This window comes from Rhamphochromis longiceps, linkage group LG7, assembly GCF_057381845.1.
Source record: "Rhamphochromis longiceps isolate RC_006_pf linkage group LG7, R_longiceps_female_GT1.1, whole genome shotgun sequence".
Taxonomy (NCBI): Eukaryota; Metazoa; Chordata; class Actinopteri; order Cichliformes; family Cichlidae; genus Rhamphochromis; species Rhamphochromis longiceps.
The window spans coordinates 23,904,642-23,924,697 of NC_140563.1; the positions used below are offsets into that span (position 1 = coordinate 23,904,642).

At 40.9% G+C, this 20,056-nt stretch overlaps 1 protein-coding gene across 1 annotated transcript in view; it reads right to left on the reverse strand.

Moving 5' to 3' along the window:
• Positions 1-1,272: 1,272 nt before the first annotated feature.
• mgat4c (mgat4 family member C) overlaps positions 1,273-20,056 on the reverse strand; it is a 106,372-nt gene continuing 87,588 nt past the window's right edge. Inside the window, exons 4-6 of the mRNA XM_085411134.1 lie at positions 7,934-8,085; positions 6,499-6,646; positions 1,273-5,825 (exon numbers count right to left, since the gene is read on the reverse strand). Of these exons, the coding sequence (XP_085267260.1) occupies positions 4,669-5,825; positions 6,499-6,646; positions 7,934-8,062 (1,434 nt within the window). The 5' untranslated portion in view covers positions 8,063-8,085 and the 3' untranslated portion in view covers positions 1,273-4,668. The remainder of the gene's footprint in view (positions 5,826-6,498; positions 6,647-7,933; positions 8,086-20,056) is intronic.

The window sequence follows — 20,056 nt, forward strand, 5'->3', positions numbered from 1 at the left end:
ATAAAAAAGTAGAATCAGCAGATTGTGCTGATGTATCATTTTATGGCCTAGGAATGTGTAAAATGTTTTCAGCCCACCTTCTGTGGTCTCATTGTTATTCCTGCTATCATTGAACAATATTATCTTGGCTCTTCATATGAACTTAGAAAAAGTAAAGGAATTTATGTTGGGTTGATCATTTCTTGCATTGTTGTTGTAACAGTGCTTCTTGGCAATTAATCTTATAGTTGTTGGAAAACCTGTTTATTTTCCCATAGTAAATGGTAAATGGGCTGTTTCTTATATGGGGATTTCTACTGTATTTGAGCACTTAAGGCACCCTATACAATATGCCTCATTCACCCATTCATATAATCAAACATGGAGTGGAGTTTTTCTTTATTTAATTAGTTTTATTTTTTGTCATAATTTGTACATTTTGTTGTACAACGTTCTACAAAATAAAAATGTTCTAAGAGATGGGTTTAAATAGATTGTTTAAGTGTATATCTACTAAGTGGAGATAACACTGCTGATAACACTGTAAATTGTAAAATGCCTGTATTTATATATATATATAAAAGATGGTGTTGTTTTTAATGCACTGAGCACATGTTAAACAGACACTTACCGTACAGAGGCTTATGTATCCATTTACACCGGCCATAAAACTTATACAGCATGTTAGACTGTATAAAGTCCCACTTTAACAACACTGTTTGCTTCAGAATGCATTTTTGCCTGACAGTGCATTTTCAGAAAATATGTGACTCGTGTTGACCAATGGCCCAAGAGCACAAAGCTTTACACGTTACAGTACCCCCTCACACACCACCCCCAATTTCTCTGGGATCATCTGTACACTTTCATTAAGTATGCAGGAAAAAGAGCAGAAAGCTTATGAATATTGAAATGAATAATGTATGTTTTCTGCTTTAAGCTACAACTGCATCTGAGTAAAGCAGGCTCGCTCTTGCTGCAAATTTAAAGAAACTTCAAATGTCAATTATTAGTTTTAGTGAAAATGTATGTTGTAAGAGTATGATCTTTTTTTAATGTCGTTCTTCACACTGAAGCAAAACTAGTTCTTGATTTAGAGTCATGTAAATGCTGTTTAGTTATCCGCTGGGCTTTCAAAGCAACGATTCAAGCCCCGACACACTGCAGACATATATTCAGTATGTTGTGATCCATTGAGCTTACTGGTGTGTCTTAGAAGTCAGTGCACAACAAAGTAAGCATTCATTTGTTTAATCTAACTTATTTTTAAATACAGCATTTACAATACAACATTTGAAATGATATGTATAAAAAAATATATGTCATCTTACAATACAGTACCAATTAGAGAACGATGGAAAGTAAAACAGACACAGAAACAACATCTTAACACACCCGCTCCACTTAACAATATACAGCATGTCAACTCTAAACTTGGTGAATGGTAGGCTTCTACGTACAGACTCAGAACAATTTCATTAGCAGAAGCTGAACAATAATTCATAGATCCTTACATACAAAAGGAGTTGTTTTATCCACTGAAAATGCTTTTGTTCATGCACTTTGTACATGCTCCACTGGAAGACAGCTCACGTTTCATATAACTCCCACACATCACGTTCACACAGTCATCATTTGCTCAGAGCTTTGGGGACTAGACCTTCAAAGCCAATATAACTGAACAACTTAGATAGTTAGTTTCCTGCAGGTGAATCATAAAGTTCTGCTTTTTCCCTCACAGGTCCGGTGAGGTTTGATGCAGTTACTCTTTGATTTTAGACAATTGTAACCTTAAGAAAATTAAAGGGCCCTTTAAGTATTAAGACAAATGTATAATGGATCCTTTTCACGCGGTTCACCCAAGGCCATAGTATGAACTCAGGTTTCCAAACATATTGCCAATAGCAAAGAATGCTCTGCACAGCAGTTTGCTGATATTCTTTTGAGGAATTTATTCAGGCTTTGTTGATCCTCAAGATGTAAATCTGTCCATAATTCTGCAGTGTGTGGCTACTTTTAGCTGACATCTTATTTCATATAAAGACCAGACAGCAATTTCTCCTCCACAAATATCACCTTCACAACATGGTTGCACTGCTTGGAGATGAGGCTTATTAAAGCTATCCATTACCACTTGTGCAACAGCTAACTGCCCTGTGGTAACATCATGTGTTTATAGCTCATAGGCAGGTAATAAGCAGGTAACACTAGGTTGAATTGGCACCGCAATGTGTGTCACGAAGAATGCCACACACACACGCACAGCACAATGTAAATTGTGCTTCCAAGCATCATCCATTCAAACAACATCCCCTCCAAGGAGCTGATCCATGCAGGTCCTGGAATCATTTACTAAAATGAATAGTGGTTTTCCCAGGGAAATGTTGAGGAAAAACAATAAGCTGTATTGTAAGGTGGTGGGCATTCTAATTTCATTTCAGATAGTACATGGGGGATTTGCTCAGGGAGAATTTCAAGATTGCAGTACAAGCCAATCTGTGAAAGGTCTCGATCTGTAACACTGAACAAGACCTTGAGGGAAAACACGAAACAGGTGGCTATCACACAAGCGGAACAAAGCTGTACAAAACTGTTCCAGCATGCTTAATGATGACCTGCGTGCGCTGCATGTTCCTAAAGAACATCGGTACAATGTAAACATTTCTTGCCACCACTTCAATTTAGAAACTAATGTGACATATAGCAGATTCTGATCACACAACAAGGTTACTTTTAAAGCATGGTACTGAACTGCTTTGGGTATCATGGCAATGATAAGTTAACATGCCATGTGTCTGCTTAATTCTTAGAAGGTTAGCTGTTTAACAATATTGAGCAATGAGCCCAAAAGCATCTTCAGGGGAAACTCAAGCAAGTTCCCCCAAAAGAAACTGTATGAACAGAGATCAAAGATCACGGAGAAGCAACCATGTAAGAGCAGAAACAGTGAAGGAGTGAGAGCCCAGCACTGGGGAAAGAACGAATTGAGATCTTATAGCTCCAGGGAAGATGTTGTTTTGCTGGTGTAGAGAGTGAGGCAAACACAGACCAATTTACTAGGAGGAAAACTGTGTTGTTAAAAAAGAAAGGAAAAAAAAAGAAAGAGTCGTATGAGCAGACCTGGCCCATTTCTCACTGTGCAATCTAATCTCAGCTCTTGGAGAAGATGGGCGAACACAAACAGTGCTCTCCCGTCAGCAGCGCTGACAGGATATACAGTGTTTGAAAAAGAGCTCAACTCAGTCACACATTTGCCTTACCCGTAACTAAAAAGACGATTAAACAGGAAAGAATATTTAAAGCAGAGAAATCTGGTGTTACTTGATGAATATTCAAGGCAACAATGACCTCTGACACTTCCTGATGAGATTTCGAGCTGGAAAATGATTAAGGGTCAAGAGGGGACATCCTCAGAGAGAAATCCAAGGGCTACACTTTTGCCAGTTCATTGTCCGTCATGATAAAAAAAAACAAAAACAAAGAAACAAACAACAAAAAAAACCCTACAGGATTTTCAATAAGGTGGTTGTTTAAAGAATACCATGTTACACTTAATAATAAGTCCTTCAATTATAAATTAGTACTTCATAATACTCCGAAACAAAAAACTGCAGCAAATCAGTAGTACAGTGTCCTACAAATAAAATTTGTGTTCATCATTTACATGAAGTGCCTTCCTGAAAAGCTTTCAAAAACATTCCTAAATAATATATAGTTATTTGAATTACTAATGGGTGAGTGGGTGTGATGACTGAGCGTAGTATCAGCTCAACAGTTTCTAAAATTTGACAGTTATTAAATATGAATGATACTGTACACCAAATGGACGCATAATCATGCATTTATGACCTTGACGGTGTTCAATGCGGTGCTCGTCTTTCACAGTTATCATTTTGAGCATATTAAATGTGTGAATGTATGAAGAAAAACTCTTAATGACTACACTTTCAACTGAATTTCCCCACAACTTTGTTATTGTCAACAAATCCCATGAAAAAAAAAAGCCAACACAAAAACTCTGCTCGATCTCTCAAAACTTTCCAAAAACTCCAGTGCTGTTACTGCTGGGCGCTGTAAGCAAAGGATACATTATTTTGTATTTAGTGCTTTGGCAACCATGTAAGAGCAGAAACAGGGTAAAATGATATTTTGGATAACTGAGCTTAACGACACTGAGAAACAACATGCTGTATATCACACTGGAGATAGAGAGTACAAAATAGTATGTTTTAGTCTTTTCATGGAATTTTGTTACAGAAACAAAATACTGAAATTGTAAACCATATTTTCCTTTGGGCAGGAGAATAGTCAAAACAAAGCTAAACAAAAACCCAACAATCAGAACATTGTGACATGATATTACTTAAAGCTGCTAAACAATAACAGTGAATTATCACCCAGCCGTGTATTAAGGATCGCTATCAAAAGCTGAAATGGATAAACTCCTGTAACACTTCAACATGTGTTAATGAACACTTTGAGGTCAGCTGAACAGTCCTTGAGAATGACTGTGAAGATGCTCCACTAAGAGTACAACTTGCAGGTAAAAAACTATAGATTGATTTGGCAATCAAAACGAGTATCAATAAATACATATAAAATGAATAAATAAATCTGGAAATACATACATTACTAAATAATAATAAAAACCTTTGCCTTTATGACATATTAAAAGTCTCTGTATAGTCATCATTGGCTGGGGGGTTGCGTAGTCCATAAACTAATACTTCTGATAATGAGCCATTCTTTCTGGCTGCCTGTGACCACAATGCGTACACACTCAATGTCAAAGGCTATTTTGTGGTCTACGTCATGGACCTCAATGTTGCCATTTTTAAACTCTCCTAATGTGATATAAGAGGAACACTGTTTGCCTTTTTTAGTCCCAACTAATTTCTCTCCTACTTCCAGAGCTCCGTGATGAAGAATGTCATTCTGCCGGTCATCAGACCCAGTAACAATCTTAATTTTACTGATTTTGGTAGATTTGTTAAAGACTACAATAAAGAAATCTCCAGTGGAGGGAGGTTTTCCCCAAAAGTATTCGTCCACTGTGCTGTAAGCCTTGGTGGCGTCATAGTTTTCAAAGACATTGATGTTTGTGTAAAGGCTGGCGGGGGGGTTGTCGGGAATGTCTATGGAGTCTTCCTCAAAGTCATCATCCTTCAGCTTGTTCTCGGCACCTTTATAAGAGGAGTAGTAGCCCATGTGCTGGAACAGTGAAGGCTTGAAGCGGATCACGTCCTTCTGTGCAAGCAGGCCTCTGAAGTGGATGAGGAGCCAGTCGCAGGGCATTTCCTGGTAGAACATGAGCAGGAAATGAGCCAAGCGCGGCAGGTCTCTGGAGTGATACAGCTTCCCGATGTAGCCCAGCTTGGAGAATTCCAACATCACCCAGTAGGAACCTTCTCTGGAGGTGATCACCTTCTTCAGTGCCGTCAGGAAGTTCCTGGAGCAGCGCACATCGTCCTCTAACATCATGTAGAAGTCGGAGAGGTTTGTGCAGAAGTTGAGCAGGAAAGCGTAGTCCACGTTCTGCTTGGAGCGGAAACGGACCCTGTCCTCTGGGTCGTTGTAGTTCCTTTTCAATCCGTCCAGAGACGGATAGTACTCCTCTGGAGCTTGGATTACTAAGAGACGTCCAGCTATGATGTGGTGTGCAAACTTCCTGGTGATTTCCTGCACCAGGTTCTCACACCAGACCAGGTCGAAGTCCGCCAGATGGACGACAACCACAATCTCTTTCAGTTCCTCGTAACTGGACTGATCAAATATGGATTTGATCGTTTCCAGGAGGTAGTTTCCTCTTTTTCTTTTGACAGATGAGAGCCCGATGGTGAGATACTCTGTGAATAAAAAATATGAATGTCAACTTTGATCACTATTTCCAAAAACATCTTTAAAGGACAGGTTTCAGATGAACTGCATAAGTTTCAACGCTGTCTGAGAAAATATACTCCTAAAATTGTAAACGTGAAATTAGAGTTTAAGTAAATTTATTTCAAGGTCTGCTTATTAGTTGCTTCCTGAGCCTTCAAATGGTCATCAGCTGATCTTTATTTACAATCAGCCCTTATCACATGACCAAAGTTCCAGCGTAGTTGAAAGTCACTTTGAATTCAAACTATGTCAAAGTCCACCAGTATTATTTGAGAAAATAAACGTAATACAAATTTTTAAATGCATTTGTATTTTTCTAAAGCATTTTCTAAATATTTTTGCTGAATAAACAATTGTGCTCAGTGCTCACTTATTTAACAGCACACAGTTATTGTCTATGAGGGAAAATAGACATAAAAGCTTTGTGAATAAAGCACAAAGCACTAAAGAAGAATTTAATGTTGAGGTAAAGAAGCCCCTGTGGAGCAGTTTCTGTTTATTGCTATGCATTAAATCCCAATGTCACAGATTTTAAATTTAATTTTGCATCCTCTTCTTGCAAATACAATTCACTGTAATTTGCCCCGGCCCATGAAAGACTCAATGTAAATTTCTATTAAAAAGAAACAGTAAACTTACTCTTGCGGTTCAGTGGGGTACCAGCGAGATAGCGATATGTGACGTTGATGGATCCAGAGAAATTACTCAGGTCTCTGAAGGTGTGGACGTATCGTTCTGAGCTTGAAGGGTGGACTGATGTTTCCCTAAGCTGCCTTTTATCCCCTTCCTGGAGCAAAACATAAAAAAAAAACACATTATCAACTGATGCACACAAAAAAATCTGGAAAAAAATCTAATTATGCAAATTATTAAAGTTCCCAATTATCAAATAAATAAAGTATTTCACATCTCAGCATCAAATAAGGTGGACATCAGATGTTTCTTTTGACAAGTAAATGAAAAGTAAAAAATTTGTGTCTTGGCATATTATACATATTTAAACATTTCCGCAAAAAACATGGAAAGCCTGTAAAGTTTAAGACTGAAACCATTCCCATCATTATTGAAGCTCTATGACATGCATTAACATCTATTGATTTTCAGAGTATTCGGTTTAAATTCAGTTCAAGTCAATTTTATGTACAATCGCAACAGCGCCAAATCACAACAAGAGTTGCTTCAAGGTGTTTTTAAAGTGTATAGCTTAGTAGCTAGCAGTACTTTTATCCTGTAATTGAGCTTCTTTATGTGCAAAAATTAAAAGAACTATTTTCCTATTTTCCTGATCAGAAGAAGAAGAACTAGATTCATTTTGTGAAGAGCCAGGTTGATGGATAGCTGAGAAAACTAGCTATGTATAGCATGTGTATTAGGGTTTGTGTATATTAGGATACTGCTGATCATTTCAGTACTGGGTAAAACTTTACAAGGCTTCTAAACATACAGAACCACTGAAACAGCCTTAAACTGATGAAAAACATTGCAGTTGACAGTGAAGCCCCTCACACACCCCAAATCTGTGTTTGACCAGGACCATTTGACTATTTTGTGCAGTTCATCCTCAGCAGACATACCCCTGTGTTGTGAAACTTCATATTATATACATTTTTTCAAGTATTCAAATTTAGCTAAGTAGCTTAAAACACTATTTTCTCAAGTGTTGCCTCGGAAAACACATTTCTTTCTTTATATTGATATCAAATCTATTGACATGACACAACTAAACCTCCATTTCAGAAGGTTTGTTTAAACCCCTGCAGGCAGTGAGGAGAAAAAGCCGCCAAACCACCTTAATATTTTAAAGAACAAACACTGATAATATACTGAGATCAACAAGAGTTGCTGGCATCATGAATAAATGATAAATCATAAAGATGATCTCAATGTGTCCACCTCATTAACATTTAAATATGTCTCTCTTACAAAAGAGCAACTGCACATCAAACAGGAAGCACGTCTGGAAATGTGGTCAAGTGTGCATCAAGAAGACATCCAGAAGAAATACAAACATAAAGTGTCTAATGCTCTGTAAAAACACTTCTGCAAATGCGCATACGTAGAACAATTGACTAACCAGCACGTAGCCATCTTCAATGTAAAGGTTCAGGAAGAGGAGGAAGGTGATGAGGAAGCCGAGGAAGGGAATAGTGGAGCGTTTCCTCAGACATCTCATCTTGTCCAGGGATTTCCACATCAGCCTCATGCTCTACACAGTATTGCTGAGATCTGCACGAAATAAACATGAGCAAAAACACATCACACAAGACAGAAGTGTATGCTTTGAATTTCATCAGCCACGATTCTGCAGATAATTTGCCTTTAGCAGACTGTTGTGAGATTTTAGCAACATAAGACCATCTTTCATGTATTATTATCCCCCACAAGTGTAATGGGTAATGTTTTTTTTATTGTACACAAATACATTAATATACACTGAGCAGTAAATTTGTTCAGTTCCCGTTCCCCTTTAATCTATTTTTAGGTCTTCAGTGATGAAGGCTCATGCCATTTCTGACAGCACACATTTCAGTGCTTTCTTGGTCAAAGAAAACAATGCTTCTGCCTGCTCTCATCAGCTAGCAAACTCCTTCATAGTGGAATAATGTTTGTAGATTACAGGCCACCATCACTCAAGAGGAGAGGAAAATTCAATTTTCAATCATGTCTCTTTATTTCCGATTTCTGGTCGATAAAAGAAAGAAATTAAAAGACACAGAGGGCAAAAGAAGAGAGAGCAAAATGGGTGAAAGGTTTTTCATAGCTAGTCAGTACATAGGTATTTTCTAAAGCTGCAAAAAAATAAGTACTTTCAATAATCTATTATGAACACCGGTGTACCACAAGGCTGTGTGATGAGCCCTTTCCTCTACTCCCTCTTCACCCACGACTGCAGACCTGCTGATGGTTCCAACACCATCATTAAGTTTGCAGATGACACCACGGTGATTGGCCTCATCAGTGACAACGATGAGGCCGCCTACAGGGAGGAGGTGGATCGTCTGGCTGAGTGGTGCGACAGAAACAACCTGCTGCTTAACACCGAGAAGACCAAGGAGCTCATCGTGGACTACAGGAGGAATGCTGACCCACATCCACCCATCCACATTAAGGGGACGGCTGTGGAGCGTGTGAGCAGCTTCAAGTTCCTGGGAGTCCACATCTCCGAGGATCTCACCTGGATGACCAACTGCTCCAAGCTGGTCAAGAAGGCTCACCAGCGGCTCTTCTTCTTGAGGACTCTGAGGAAGAACCACCTGTCCTCAGACATCCTGGTGAACTTCTATCGCTGCACCATCGAGAGCATCCTGACCAACTGTATAACAGTCTGGTACGGGAACTGCTCTGCCTCGGACCGGAAGGCGTTGCAGAGGGTCGTGAAAACTGCCCAGCGCATCGCCGGAGCACCACTTCCTGCCATAAAAGACATCTACAGGAAGCGGTGTCTGAAAAGGGCTGGGAAAATCATCAAAGACCCCAGTCACCCATCACATGGACTCTTCACCCTCCTGCCCTCTGGGAGGCGCCACAGGAGCCTCCGGACTAAGACCACCAGGTACCGGAACAGCTTCTTCCCCACAGCTGTCAGACTCCTGAACTCTGCCTCCTGACATCTGACCCACGTTAAACTCATGGACTGAACATACACACACCCACAATGGACAACTGTACCCTCAAACACAATAATAACATGGACTGAACCACCACTCACAACCACTAGCACTTTATATAGCCTCTGTAGAAACGATCTACACCCTCACTTATCTTAACTGCACTAATGTATAGCTCTGTGTAAATAATCATTCTGTACATTCGATAATCTTTAATCCTACAACTGTTTACAACTTGCATAGTTCCCATTTCTGTATAGCTGTATATCCCAGATTCTGTAAAGTTATTTATTTCATATTCTGTATAGTTTTTCATATTTATATCCTGTTCATATCCTGTACATAGCTTGTACTCACTACAGCCTGTACATACTTATAGTTATAGAATATTCACAACATACTTCATACCGTGTACATTATAACATACCATAATAGACCCATTTCTGTAATATACTCACATATCTATATTATTGCTAATATATATTGTAATATATCTATATCACTAAAGCACTTCTGGATGGATGCAAACTGCATTTCGTTGCCCTGTACCTGTGCATGTGCAATGACAATAAAGTTGAATTCTATTCTATTCTATTCTAATTCTATTAACTACAATGACGTGTTTTTGCTTCCCATCGTAGGTAAAGTCAGTGCAAAATTCAAAAGTACTGAATCTGTAAAAAAGGCAAAAAGTCAAAACATTTTAGAACTGTCACTGCATTTTCTGTTCTGCGTTACTGGTACTACTACTGGTTTTTATCCAAAGGACATTATTGTTGGTTTTGTTCAATTAACCAATCAGATTTAAGGCAGCTTTGGTTGCATGCAGTAAATGGATTGGTTCGTCTATAGCACTCAAAGCACTTTATACAACCTTCCCAAATTCACCTAAAGCAATTTTTTCTACACCTAAGTGCTTTCTATCTAACAATCACACATCAGAGAGCAACTTGGGGTTCAAATTGCGTGCAGAGTGGAGCAGCCAGGGATCAAACCACCAACCTTCCAATTAGTGGATGACCTGCTCTGTCTCCTGAGCTACAGCCACCCTTAAAGCAGCACATGCGTATAGCATCATACATTCCTAAACATTAACTAGTGAACTTAAAAAACAAATCTGGATTGGATACACTGGCCCAAAAGCCCCCAAAATCTGCTGAGTTAACAGATTAGCCAATGGGTTCCCAGAGTGACGCGTCAGGAACTGAATAATTTTTAATGGTGATGCACAAAACAGTTTCTTCATCCTTTAAAAGCTATAGATACATCTATCTATCAGTCTGTCTTGTTACAATTACTTATTATAACTGCTAGTTATCTACGAAATCTCAGGCTTCGGGTCAAAAACTTATAACTTTATATAAAGACATTTTAGGTTTTATTTTAGTACTATGATGAACTAGGAAATGGTGACCTTGGTTGCCAAGCAAGCACTCACATTCACAATCTTTATTGAATCCTGTAAGCCATTCTCAATGTCTGCTTTTAACTACTATTTTAACTACTATTACTAACAGTGCAAGGACAACAGTGGGATTATGAAGGAAGAGGAGAAGCACAATATAGCACCATTTATAGACCTGTGCAATCAAATGTAATATATATCTAAATATGACTTTTAAGAAGCTTAAGTTATACTTATGTGTTGTTTGTTCCGCACACAGTTTCTCCGTTCAACAAATCAGTTTTGTTGTATGAATTGTGGCATTTCTCTATTGCCGACGTTAATAGTACAAGAAATACAGAACACAGTTTGTGTAATGTTGGTACATGGACAATTCAACAAATAAAAGCTACATCAAACACAGCTTTCAGCTAGAACAGAGCCATACACACTAGCTTCAGTCACAACGGGAACAGAAAGCTCTCAAAGCACATGTACAAGTGAAACCTACTGAGAGAGAAAAAGCCTATAAACAGCGGCAGCAGAAGTAACAGTCCACAGACATGATGCAAGTGGTGTCTGTCCTTTTGTTTGCCAGCAATTAGGCATCAGCATTCCCTTTTGTTCCCTTGTTGCAAAGCCCATGAGATGTCTAATAGAATACAAACTACCTCTAAGCTCAGTTCAATGACCACGTACAAATCAATCACCCACACCAAGAGTCAGCTTCACTGGGGTTTTGACTAGTCAATACCTCTTTTTGCACACTTGAAAACTAAATTTAACATATCTGTCCGGCCTGTTCTCTGCAATTTTCACCTCACTGTGGTTCAGCCATAACTGTGTGTGTATATATATACACACACACACACACACACACACACACACACACACACACACACACACACACACACACACACACACACACATATATATATATGTGTGTGTGTGTGTGTGTGTGTGTATATATATATATATATAAACAAAAAACACCCAGCACGCCCCTGCGGGCGGTTTATCCTTCAAGCTCGGGTCCTCTACCAGAGGCCTGGGAGCTTGAGGGTCCTGCGCAGTATCTTAGCTGTTCCCAGGACTGCGCTCTTCTGGACAGAGATCTCCGATGTTGTTCCCGGGATCTGCTGGAGCCACTCGCCTAGCTTGGGAGTCACCGCACCTAGTGCTCCGATTACCACGGGGACCACCGTTACCTTCACCCTCCACATCCTCTCGAGCTCTTCTCTGAGCCCTTGGTATTTCTCCAGCTTCTCGTGTTCCTTCTTCCTGATATTGCTGTCATTCGGAACCGCTACATCGATCACTACGGCCGTCTTCTTCTGTTTGTCTACCACCACTATGTCCGGTTGGTTAGCCACCACCATTTTGTCCGTCTGTATCTGGAAGTCCCACAGGATCTTAGCTCGGTCATTCTCCACCACCCTTGGGGGCATCTCCCATTTTGACCTCGGGACTTCCAGGTTATACTCGGCACAGATGTTCCTGTACACTATGCCGGCCACTTGGTTATGGCGTTCCATGTATGCCTTGCCTGCTAGCATCTTGCACCCTATATATATATATATATATATACACAGTGGGGCAAAAAAGTATTTAGTCAGCCACCGATTGTGCAAGTTCCCCCACCTAAAATGATGACAGAGGTCAGTAATTTGCACCAGAGGTACACTTCAACTGTGAGAGACAGAATGTGAAAAAAAAATCCATGAATCCACATGGTAGGATTTGTAAAGAATTTATTCGTAAATCAGGGTGGAAAATAAGTATTTGGTCAATAACAAAAATACAACTCAATACTTTGTAACATAACCTTTGTTGGCAATAACAGAGGTCAAACGTTTACTATAGGTCTTTACCAGGTTTGCACACACAGTAGCTGGTATTTTGGCCCATTCCTCCATGCAGATCTTCTCGAGAGCAGTGATGTTTTGGGGCTGTCGCCGAGCAACACGGACTTTCAACTCCCGCCACAGATTTTCTATGGGGTTGAGGTCTGGAGACTGGCTAGGCCACTCCAGGACTTTCAAATGCTTCTTACTGAGCCACTCCTTTGTTGCCCGGGCGGTGTGTTTTGGATCATTGTCATGTTGGAAGACCCAGCCTCGTTTCATCTTCAAAGTTCTCACTGATGGAAGGAGGTTTTGGCTCAAAATCTCACGATACATGGCCCCATTCATTCTGTCCTTAACACGGATCAGTCGTCCTGTCCCCTTGGCAGAAAAACAGCCCCATAGCATGATGTTTCCACCCCCATGCTTCACAGTAGGTATGGTGTTCTTGGGATGCAACTCAGTATTCTCCTTCCTCCAAACACGACGAGTTGAGTTTATACCAAAAAGTTCTACTTTGGTTTCATCTGACCACATGACATTCTCCCAATCCTCTGCTGTATCATCCATGTGCTCTCTGGCAAACTTCAGATGGGCCTGGACATGCACTGGCTTCAGCAGCGGGACACGTCTGGCACTGCGGGATTTGATTCCCTGCCGTTGTAGTGTGTTACTGATGGTGACCTTTGTTACTTTGGTCCCAGCTCTCTGCAGGTCATTCACCAGGTCCCCCCGTGTGGTTCTGGGATCTTTGCTCACCGTTCTCATGATCATTTTGACCCCACGGGATGAGATCTTGCGTGGAGCCCCAGATCGAGGGAGATTATCAGTGGTCTTGTATGTCTTCCATTTTCTGATGTTTGCTCCCACAGTTGATTTTTTCACACCAAGCTGCTTGCCTATTGTAGATTCACTCTTCCCAGTCTGGTGCAGGTCTACAATACTTTTCCTGGTGTCCTTCGAAAGCTCTTTGGTCTTGGCCATGGCGGAGTTTGGAGTCTGACTGTTTGAGGCTGTGGACAGGTGTCTTTTAAACAGATGATGAGTTCAAACAGGTGCCATTCATACAGGTAACGAGTGGGGGACAGAAAAGCTTCTTACAGAAGACGTTACAGGTCTGTGAGAGCCAGAGATTTTCCTTGTTTGAGGTGACCAAATACTTATTTTCCACCCTAATTTACGAATAAATTCTTTACAAATCCTACCATGTGAATTCATGGATTTTTTTTTCACATTCTGTCTCTCACAGTTGAAGTGTACCTCTGGTGCAAATTACTGACCTCTGTCATCATTTTAGGTGGGGGAACTTGCACAATCGGTGGCTGACTAAATACTTTTTTGCCACACTGTATATATATATTGAGTATGTAAAACTTTCCAAACCTTATCTGTCAGTGCCAACCTGCTTATTCTACTATTGCCTCTTGTTTGGTGTTATTTATTGGACCGGATGATTGAGGTTTTACTAACTTAAATAACGGGGACCTCAGAAGCATGTGGAAGAACCATACACAGTCAAAACAGCCTGGCACCTCCTCCTCATGCTGCTCACCAGCTCGGTCACACATTGCTGTAGGATGGCATCCCATTTTTCAACCAGCATTTATCGCAAGTCAGCCAATGTGGTTGTTCTGGTCACAGAATAGGTTGGCTGGCATTGACAGAGAAGATTTGGCAAGGTTTTAATGGGCGCAACCCACATACTCAAGTCTGCTGCTCAACCCACAAATACATTCTCCTCACAAATGTGGGATAGTATATCCCACATTTGAGATCCTCCTCCTGCCACAGGCACAGCTGGGAAACATGCTCACTTCTGCTACCCTAGATTTCACTTCTTTATTTTATTTTATTTTATTTTACACAGCAGAACATCTAAAACAGTGTCACCTCCTTACTCTGAGAATTCACTAGAACATAGACCAGGTATACGCTGGCATGCTGTATGAATTCACCGATAGCTTCCAATAACAAGTGGGTGGGATGTGCGGCTTGTTGTGTTTATTCTTGTGGCATGAATCCAGAGTGGAGCTGCAGCAGTAAAATGCACTAAGTGTATTTTAATGGGTGTGTCATCCTGGCAGTCACACAGCCCCTCGGATGTCCTCAGCACCATTTTGGGACACAGTATACTTCCAGCAAGCTGGGGCTGTTAAATATCCATTATGCGCTGTGTGTGAACTGGACCAAATAAACCACAATACCGCCCCTCTGCTTGCTTTTGCCTAGCAGTGCGTTGTGCACTGAAGTCGCATCAACTGCCTGTCCCAAACGCCTTTTGAAAACCGTGCTCTCAATAAGAAGTTAAATCCTGTTACACAGGCATAAAGGGCTCGGTGGCAACAAAACTGTCACAAAAGCCAAGCACTCTGGCCGTAAAGACCTCCCAAATTTGATTTAGGCATTAGGCCACTAAATGCTCAGCGTGATCAAAACTTCTCAAGCCTTGTAATTTTTGTTCAGCATACTTTGCTTTGTATTCTATAACAAGCAGTCTGCAAAAATCCTTTAAGATCGATGCTTCGGTTGCTCCTGGATGAGATAAGATAGAAAATATGCCCCTTCAAAAATCCTCCAAGGAAACTATCACCTGGTTGTATCACACCAGAGCCTTAGGGGTTGGAAATGGCTCTCAGCTGGAAATCTTTCGCCCATCAATCTTTGACGTCACAGCGAGCTTATGAAGCTTATGTTGTTGTGCAGAAAGATGATCACCAGAGGAAGAAAAAATGGTAAACAAAGGGGCTTGGAAAATTATGAGAAGACCTCTAATGTGAACCGGTCACAAAATGAAGATGAAAAATTTATGTTCAACAATCGAGAGCATATAGTGAATCTTGACTGAATGGGAGCATCGATACACTGAAGTTAATGGAGAGTAATATTAAAGGCTTATAGGCTGGAACTGGTTTATTTATTCAATGAGGATAATAATATTAACTCATTCACTGCCATTGACGTCTATAGCCGTCAATTGCAGTGAATGAGTCAATGGGTTTAACTCATTCACTGCCAATGGCTGGCAGTGAATGAGTTAATATTAGTAATAATAATAATAATAATAATCCACAGTCTAAGTAAAAGTTGTAAAATTTACCACAATAAAGAGACAAAAAAAAACACATAACAAATAACAGATTCATTATGCAACACTTCTATTAGTTGAAACAATATCATGAAGGGCGAGAATTTTAAAGCGAGCTTTTACATGTTTCGTAAGCGATATCCCTTTTTTCATGTATCTAGACTTAAACTACCTTGACAAGCAATCTCTGCATTCATCCTCAACGTCCTCCACGTTTCTGTGGCAGTGCATACGACATGACTTATTCAGAAATTGTCCCCCATCCTCCACATCCTCTAATGGTGAAATCTGACAGAGGCCAACTGCAAATGGAAACCAAGCAGCTGCCCCGCGCGAAGAAGGCAATTGTGTGGTCCAGCCTGATGTGCAGCTCTAATGCCAAGCTTTCGATATGATGGCAAAAAAAAACAGAAAGAAAAAAACTAGAGAAAAAACAACAAAAACAAAAGGCTTTCATGTCTTCCTCCATTTGCAGTGGCTTGATTGGTGCAGAGTGGCAGCAGTCCTGCATGCCAACGATACCACTTTCTTTTTGTCAAGTGCTGTGAAAGGAAAACGAAGAGCTCGGCCGGAGTAAATGAAACAAGGTATAGGACGGTGCAGAGCGGCAGTGACACAAACATGAGTTGAGCTCCACAGTAATTTCACATCCCATCTTCCGGAGGTTGTTTTATCAAAGTCACTTCCATTGTGGCGATACCACTGCACCTTGGAGGACACGTAGCTTGGTTGAAGCGTAACACCTGCTAACCTGAATTTGAGAATAATTTGAATGGATAGCTTTAAAAAAACCAAAACATAGTTGGTGTATACTATCAGCTTAATGAATTTGTTTTTCTGAATGCAGGCAGCGAACTGGGAAAAGGCCGAATAATGAAGAAGAGATTTGAAAATAAAATGTTCTCCTCTGGGAATCTCAGGTACACACAGCAGCAAGCCCCTCCACGTGCTATTCAAAAATCAAAATAACCTCTTAACAAACACATTTCTTGCCAGCTTGAATCAACTTTCAACATTCAATTTAGGCCACGTTTTTAGAAGAGTGAAGAAGCATTTCTGTAATGGGAAAACCTAAATGGGAAACTTATTGTGAATAAGAAAAGGGGAACAGATTAATAAAATGGGCAGCAGAAAGCAATTCTCCCACATTTCATCTTGTTATCTGTTTTACATTATTTCCCCTGGGTATCCTGCACCTTGCAGATATACAGCTCTGCACAAATAATCAATTAAGCCGGGAGATTTGCAGGTATTCAGCAGTTGCTTTGTGTCAGGCCTTCAGCCACTTTCAATGGATTTTCGTTCTCGATAAAAAGCCGAGAGTAACAGAGGCTTTTGTTGATAACAAAATTGTGGCATGCAGTGGAATAATAAATCTGTTTATTATGAAATGAGTCTTTTATTAATCTAACTGGTCAAACAGTTTACCAATTACTGCATTCTCGCAGCATGCCAGAGAAAGGAATCTGTCATCTACAAAGTCCACAGACCCTTGTCAGAGAGCCACGGCTGTTAGGGAAACACAGAAATGATCTTAATTATCGAGATGCAAATGTAATTCCAACAAACCCTGCGTATCACAACAGCCAATCACGTCTGACAACCTGTCATCTCCACAAAGGTATTCTTCCAAAGGGAGAACACTCCTATATTCCCTCTGTAAACTGCCAAGCAGATTTCTGATCATAAAACCGAGTCAGACGGTTCGCTTTGCCAGGCTGCTATGCCAAGGATCCAAACAGATGTAACACCCCAGCACAGAGGCAGCCCTACCCTCCCCCCATTGTCTCCCTGTGCTGGGCCTGTCACTGCTGTCAGCAGGCTGAGCTCACTCACTCTAATGGGGGGGGGGGGGGGTTGAGTATTGCGGTGGCAGCAGAGGGGAGAGTGAGTGCTGAATGTGATGCATTCCCCGTGGACATACTGTCCAAGTGTGCCACCCTCCCCCACCACCACCGACTGCCACTGCTACCACCGCCGTGGCCCTCGTGGGAGAAACATGCAGACCAGTGACAATGGCACTTCCAGCTGTTCCCTCATAAAGAGCTGGTGTGCAAGACAAGCCATGACGCTTTAAAAACCCCAAATGGTCTCAGCTCGTCATCCTGTCAGGTGCTCTGACACTAGAATATTTCCAGCCTCCACCAAGAGCCCACCAGCCCTCGCACACCCACCCTCGTGTTCTTGCCTCTGTAAGCTCACACAATGAGAGGCCAGTCCATTGTTCTAGTTCCAGTATATGTTGGAGACGCCAGTAAAGGCTTTCAATTCATCAGCACTGGCACAGGTGGCGCAAGCTACTCGAATACATTCTCATGAAATGTTAAGCATGCGCATCCCATTGATGCTAGCTTCAGAGCAATCAAGCATCAAAACAGTCGGAACAAACAGCTCTGGCACTCGCTCTGCCGCGGTACAACTGTGCAGATTATTCATGGTCCGTAACTGAAATGTGATTGTGCAGAGCCTCATCAGATCGGTCCATATATATTTTGTTTAAATTATTTATTTTACTGGATGGAGAAGAGGCGTCTCATAATTTTATAGCTTTCAATCCACTTGTGCCATCTCTGTGCAGCCAACCCTTAACTTTAGCAGCACTGTGAAAGGGAGACTGCATTTATCACGAAACACAAACTGAGTGCAATCAAGGAGCGTAATGTGCTGATAAGGTGGCAACATACACACGCTTCATGACATAGACGCACTCACACTCTACAGTGATACACAGAGATATATGATGTATGGCTCCTACTGAAGCTACGTTAAACAGCGTATATTTGAAGTATATTTGGGATGTAAGGTTAGAGGGAATTTTGAAAAGCTTTTTATGGTTCCAGAGGCAGTGAACATAAAGAGGACAGTGAAGTGTGAGAAATAATTTGGTCTCTCCTAGGCCCTTCTAACCACTTAGCACTTTGACCTAGATTAGCACTCTGTCAGAGGTGCACTTGGGAGGCATGGCAATGGAGGACTACGATAGTGTCTGCTTATTTCCACAAGAAAACACTCTTGACATATGTTCACTCCCTGAGCACATGCAGACGCTTGCATACTGGTTTTATTTTTGATATCAAGTATTACGTAGTATCTCTATCTGTAACACAAGATGATTAGTATTTGGATACTGTGAATTTCTCTCCAGGGCAAAGATATTCAATTAGTTCTTTGTTATACCGCAATCCACTAATGGACCGTGCGGCATCTCGACTTCAAACTCCACATCTATCCTCTGTGCCTGACGTCATGTGTCATAAACATATGCTGCTGCTCCCCTGAGGCCATTTTCTACATTAAAAACACAGACCCATGTGAATTAGCCGACAGCATCCTGTCATCGTGTCTATTCTTAAAAACAAAAAAAAACTGGACTGTGCCAAGGGCAAGACGGAGAATGGAAAACAATAGAGGGAAAACGGCCATTTAAAAAAAAAAGTACCAGGAAGAAACCCCCTCTCCCGTTCCTCCCCTCTCTCTGTCTCCATTTGGGAGACAGCAAAAAGGAGACCTGGCTCTGCCTTAAAAGCACTTAAAAAACCAAGGTCACCTCCTGGTCAAATCTGTGAAATGAGAAAATAGCTGAAGGGGCAATAGGCCAGCAGCAGATAACATGAGAATGCACTATCTTTCCCCTACACATTTAGTGCAGTGGAGGATGAGGCACTGGCAGACTTTTCAAAACAAAAGAGGTTGAAATAAGGACTGGAGACACAATAAGATGGCCCACTTTCACCAAGTATGACAGCGCATACATTGAAGTGCTCTTAGAGAATGAGGCTTTTGGTCAAGCAGATAGTGGAGAGCCAAAGAGCCGAATGTGAGCTCACACAACTGGGTTTTTGCATTTAATCACTCAGGTAAATTTAAAGCCACATCCTTGTCCTTCAATTTAAGTCAGGAGCTGTTGTTACCATTAAGGAAATGAATCCTAGAACTCAACTGAAATTCTCAGAGTCGCATAGAGTGAACATCCACTCTCTCCCTAAGGTGCAAATTGGAGTAGTAAAACCTGAATTGATGTTATCAGGTGTTTGGAAATGGGCCATTGATGCTGAATTATCTCTTGACATTGGGGGCTCATGAACTTCTGTGAAATATATACCAACAAAATTATGCCTATTTAAGTACAGGGCTTGCAGCTGTGACTCATAAAATGTGCCCATAACATATAAGCCCTGTTTGCACAAAACAGCAGCATCACCTGGAGTCCCACAGTGATTTGTAATAGCTGCAGATGGACGTCACTGCTTTAATCAATGTGTGACTCAGTAGTGTC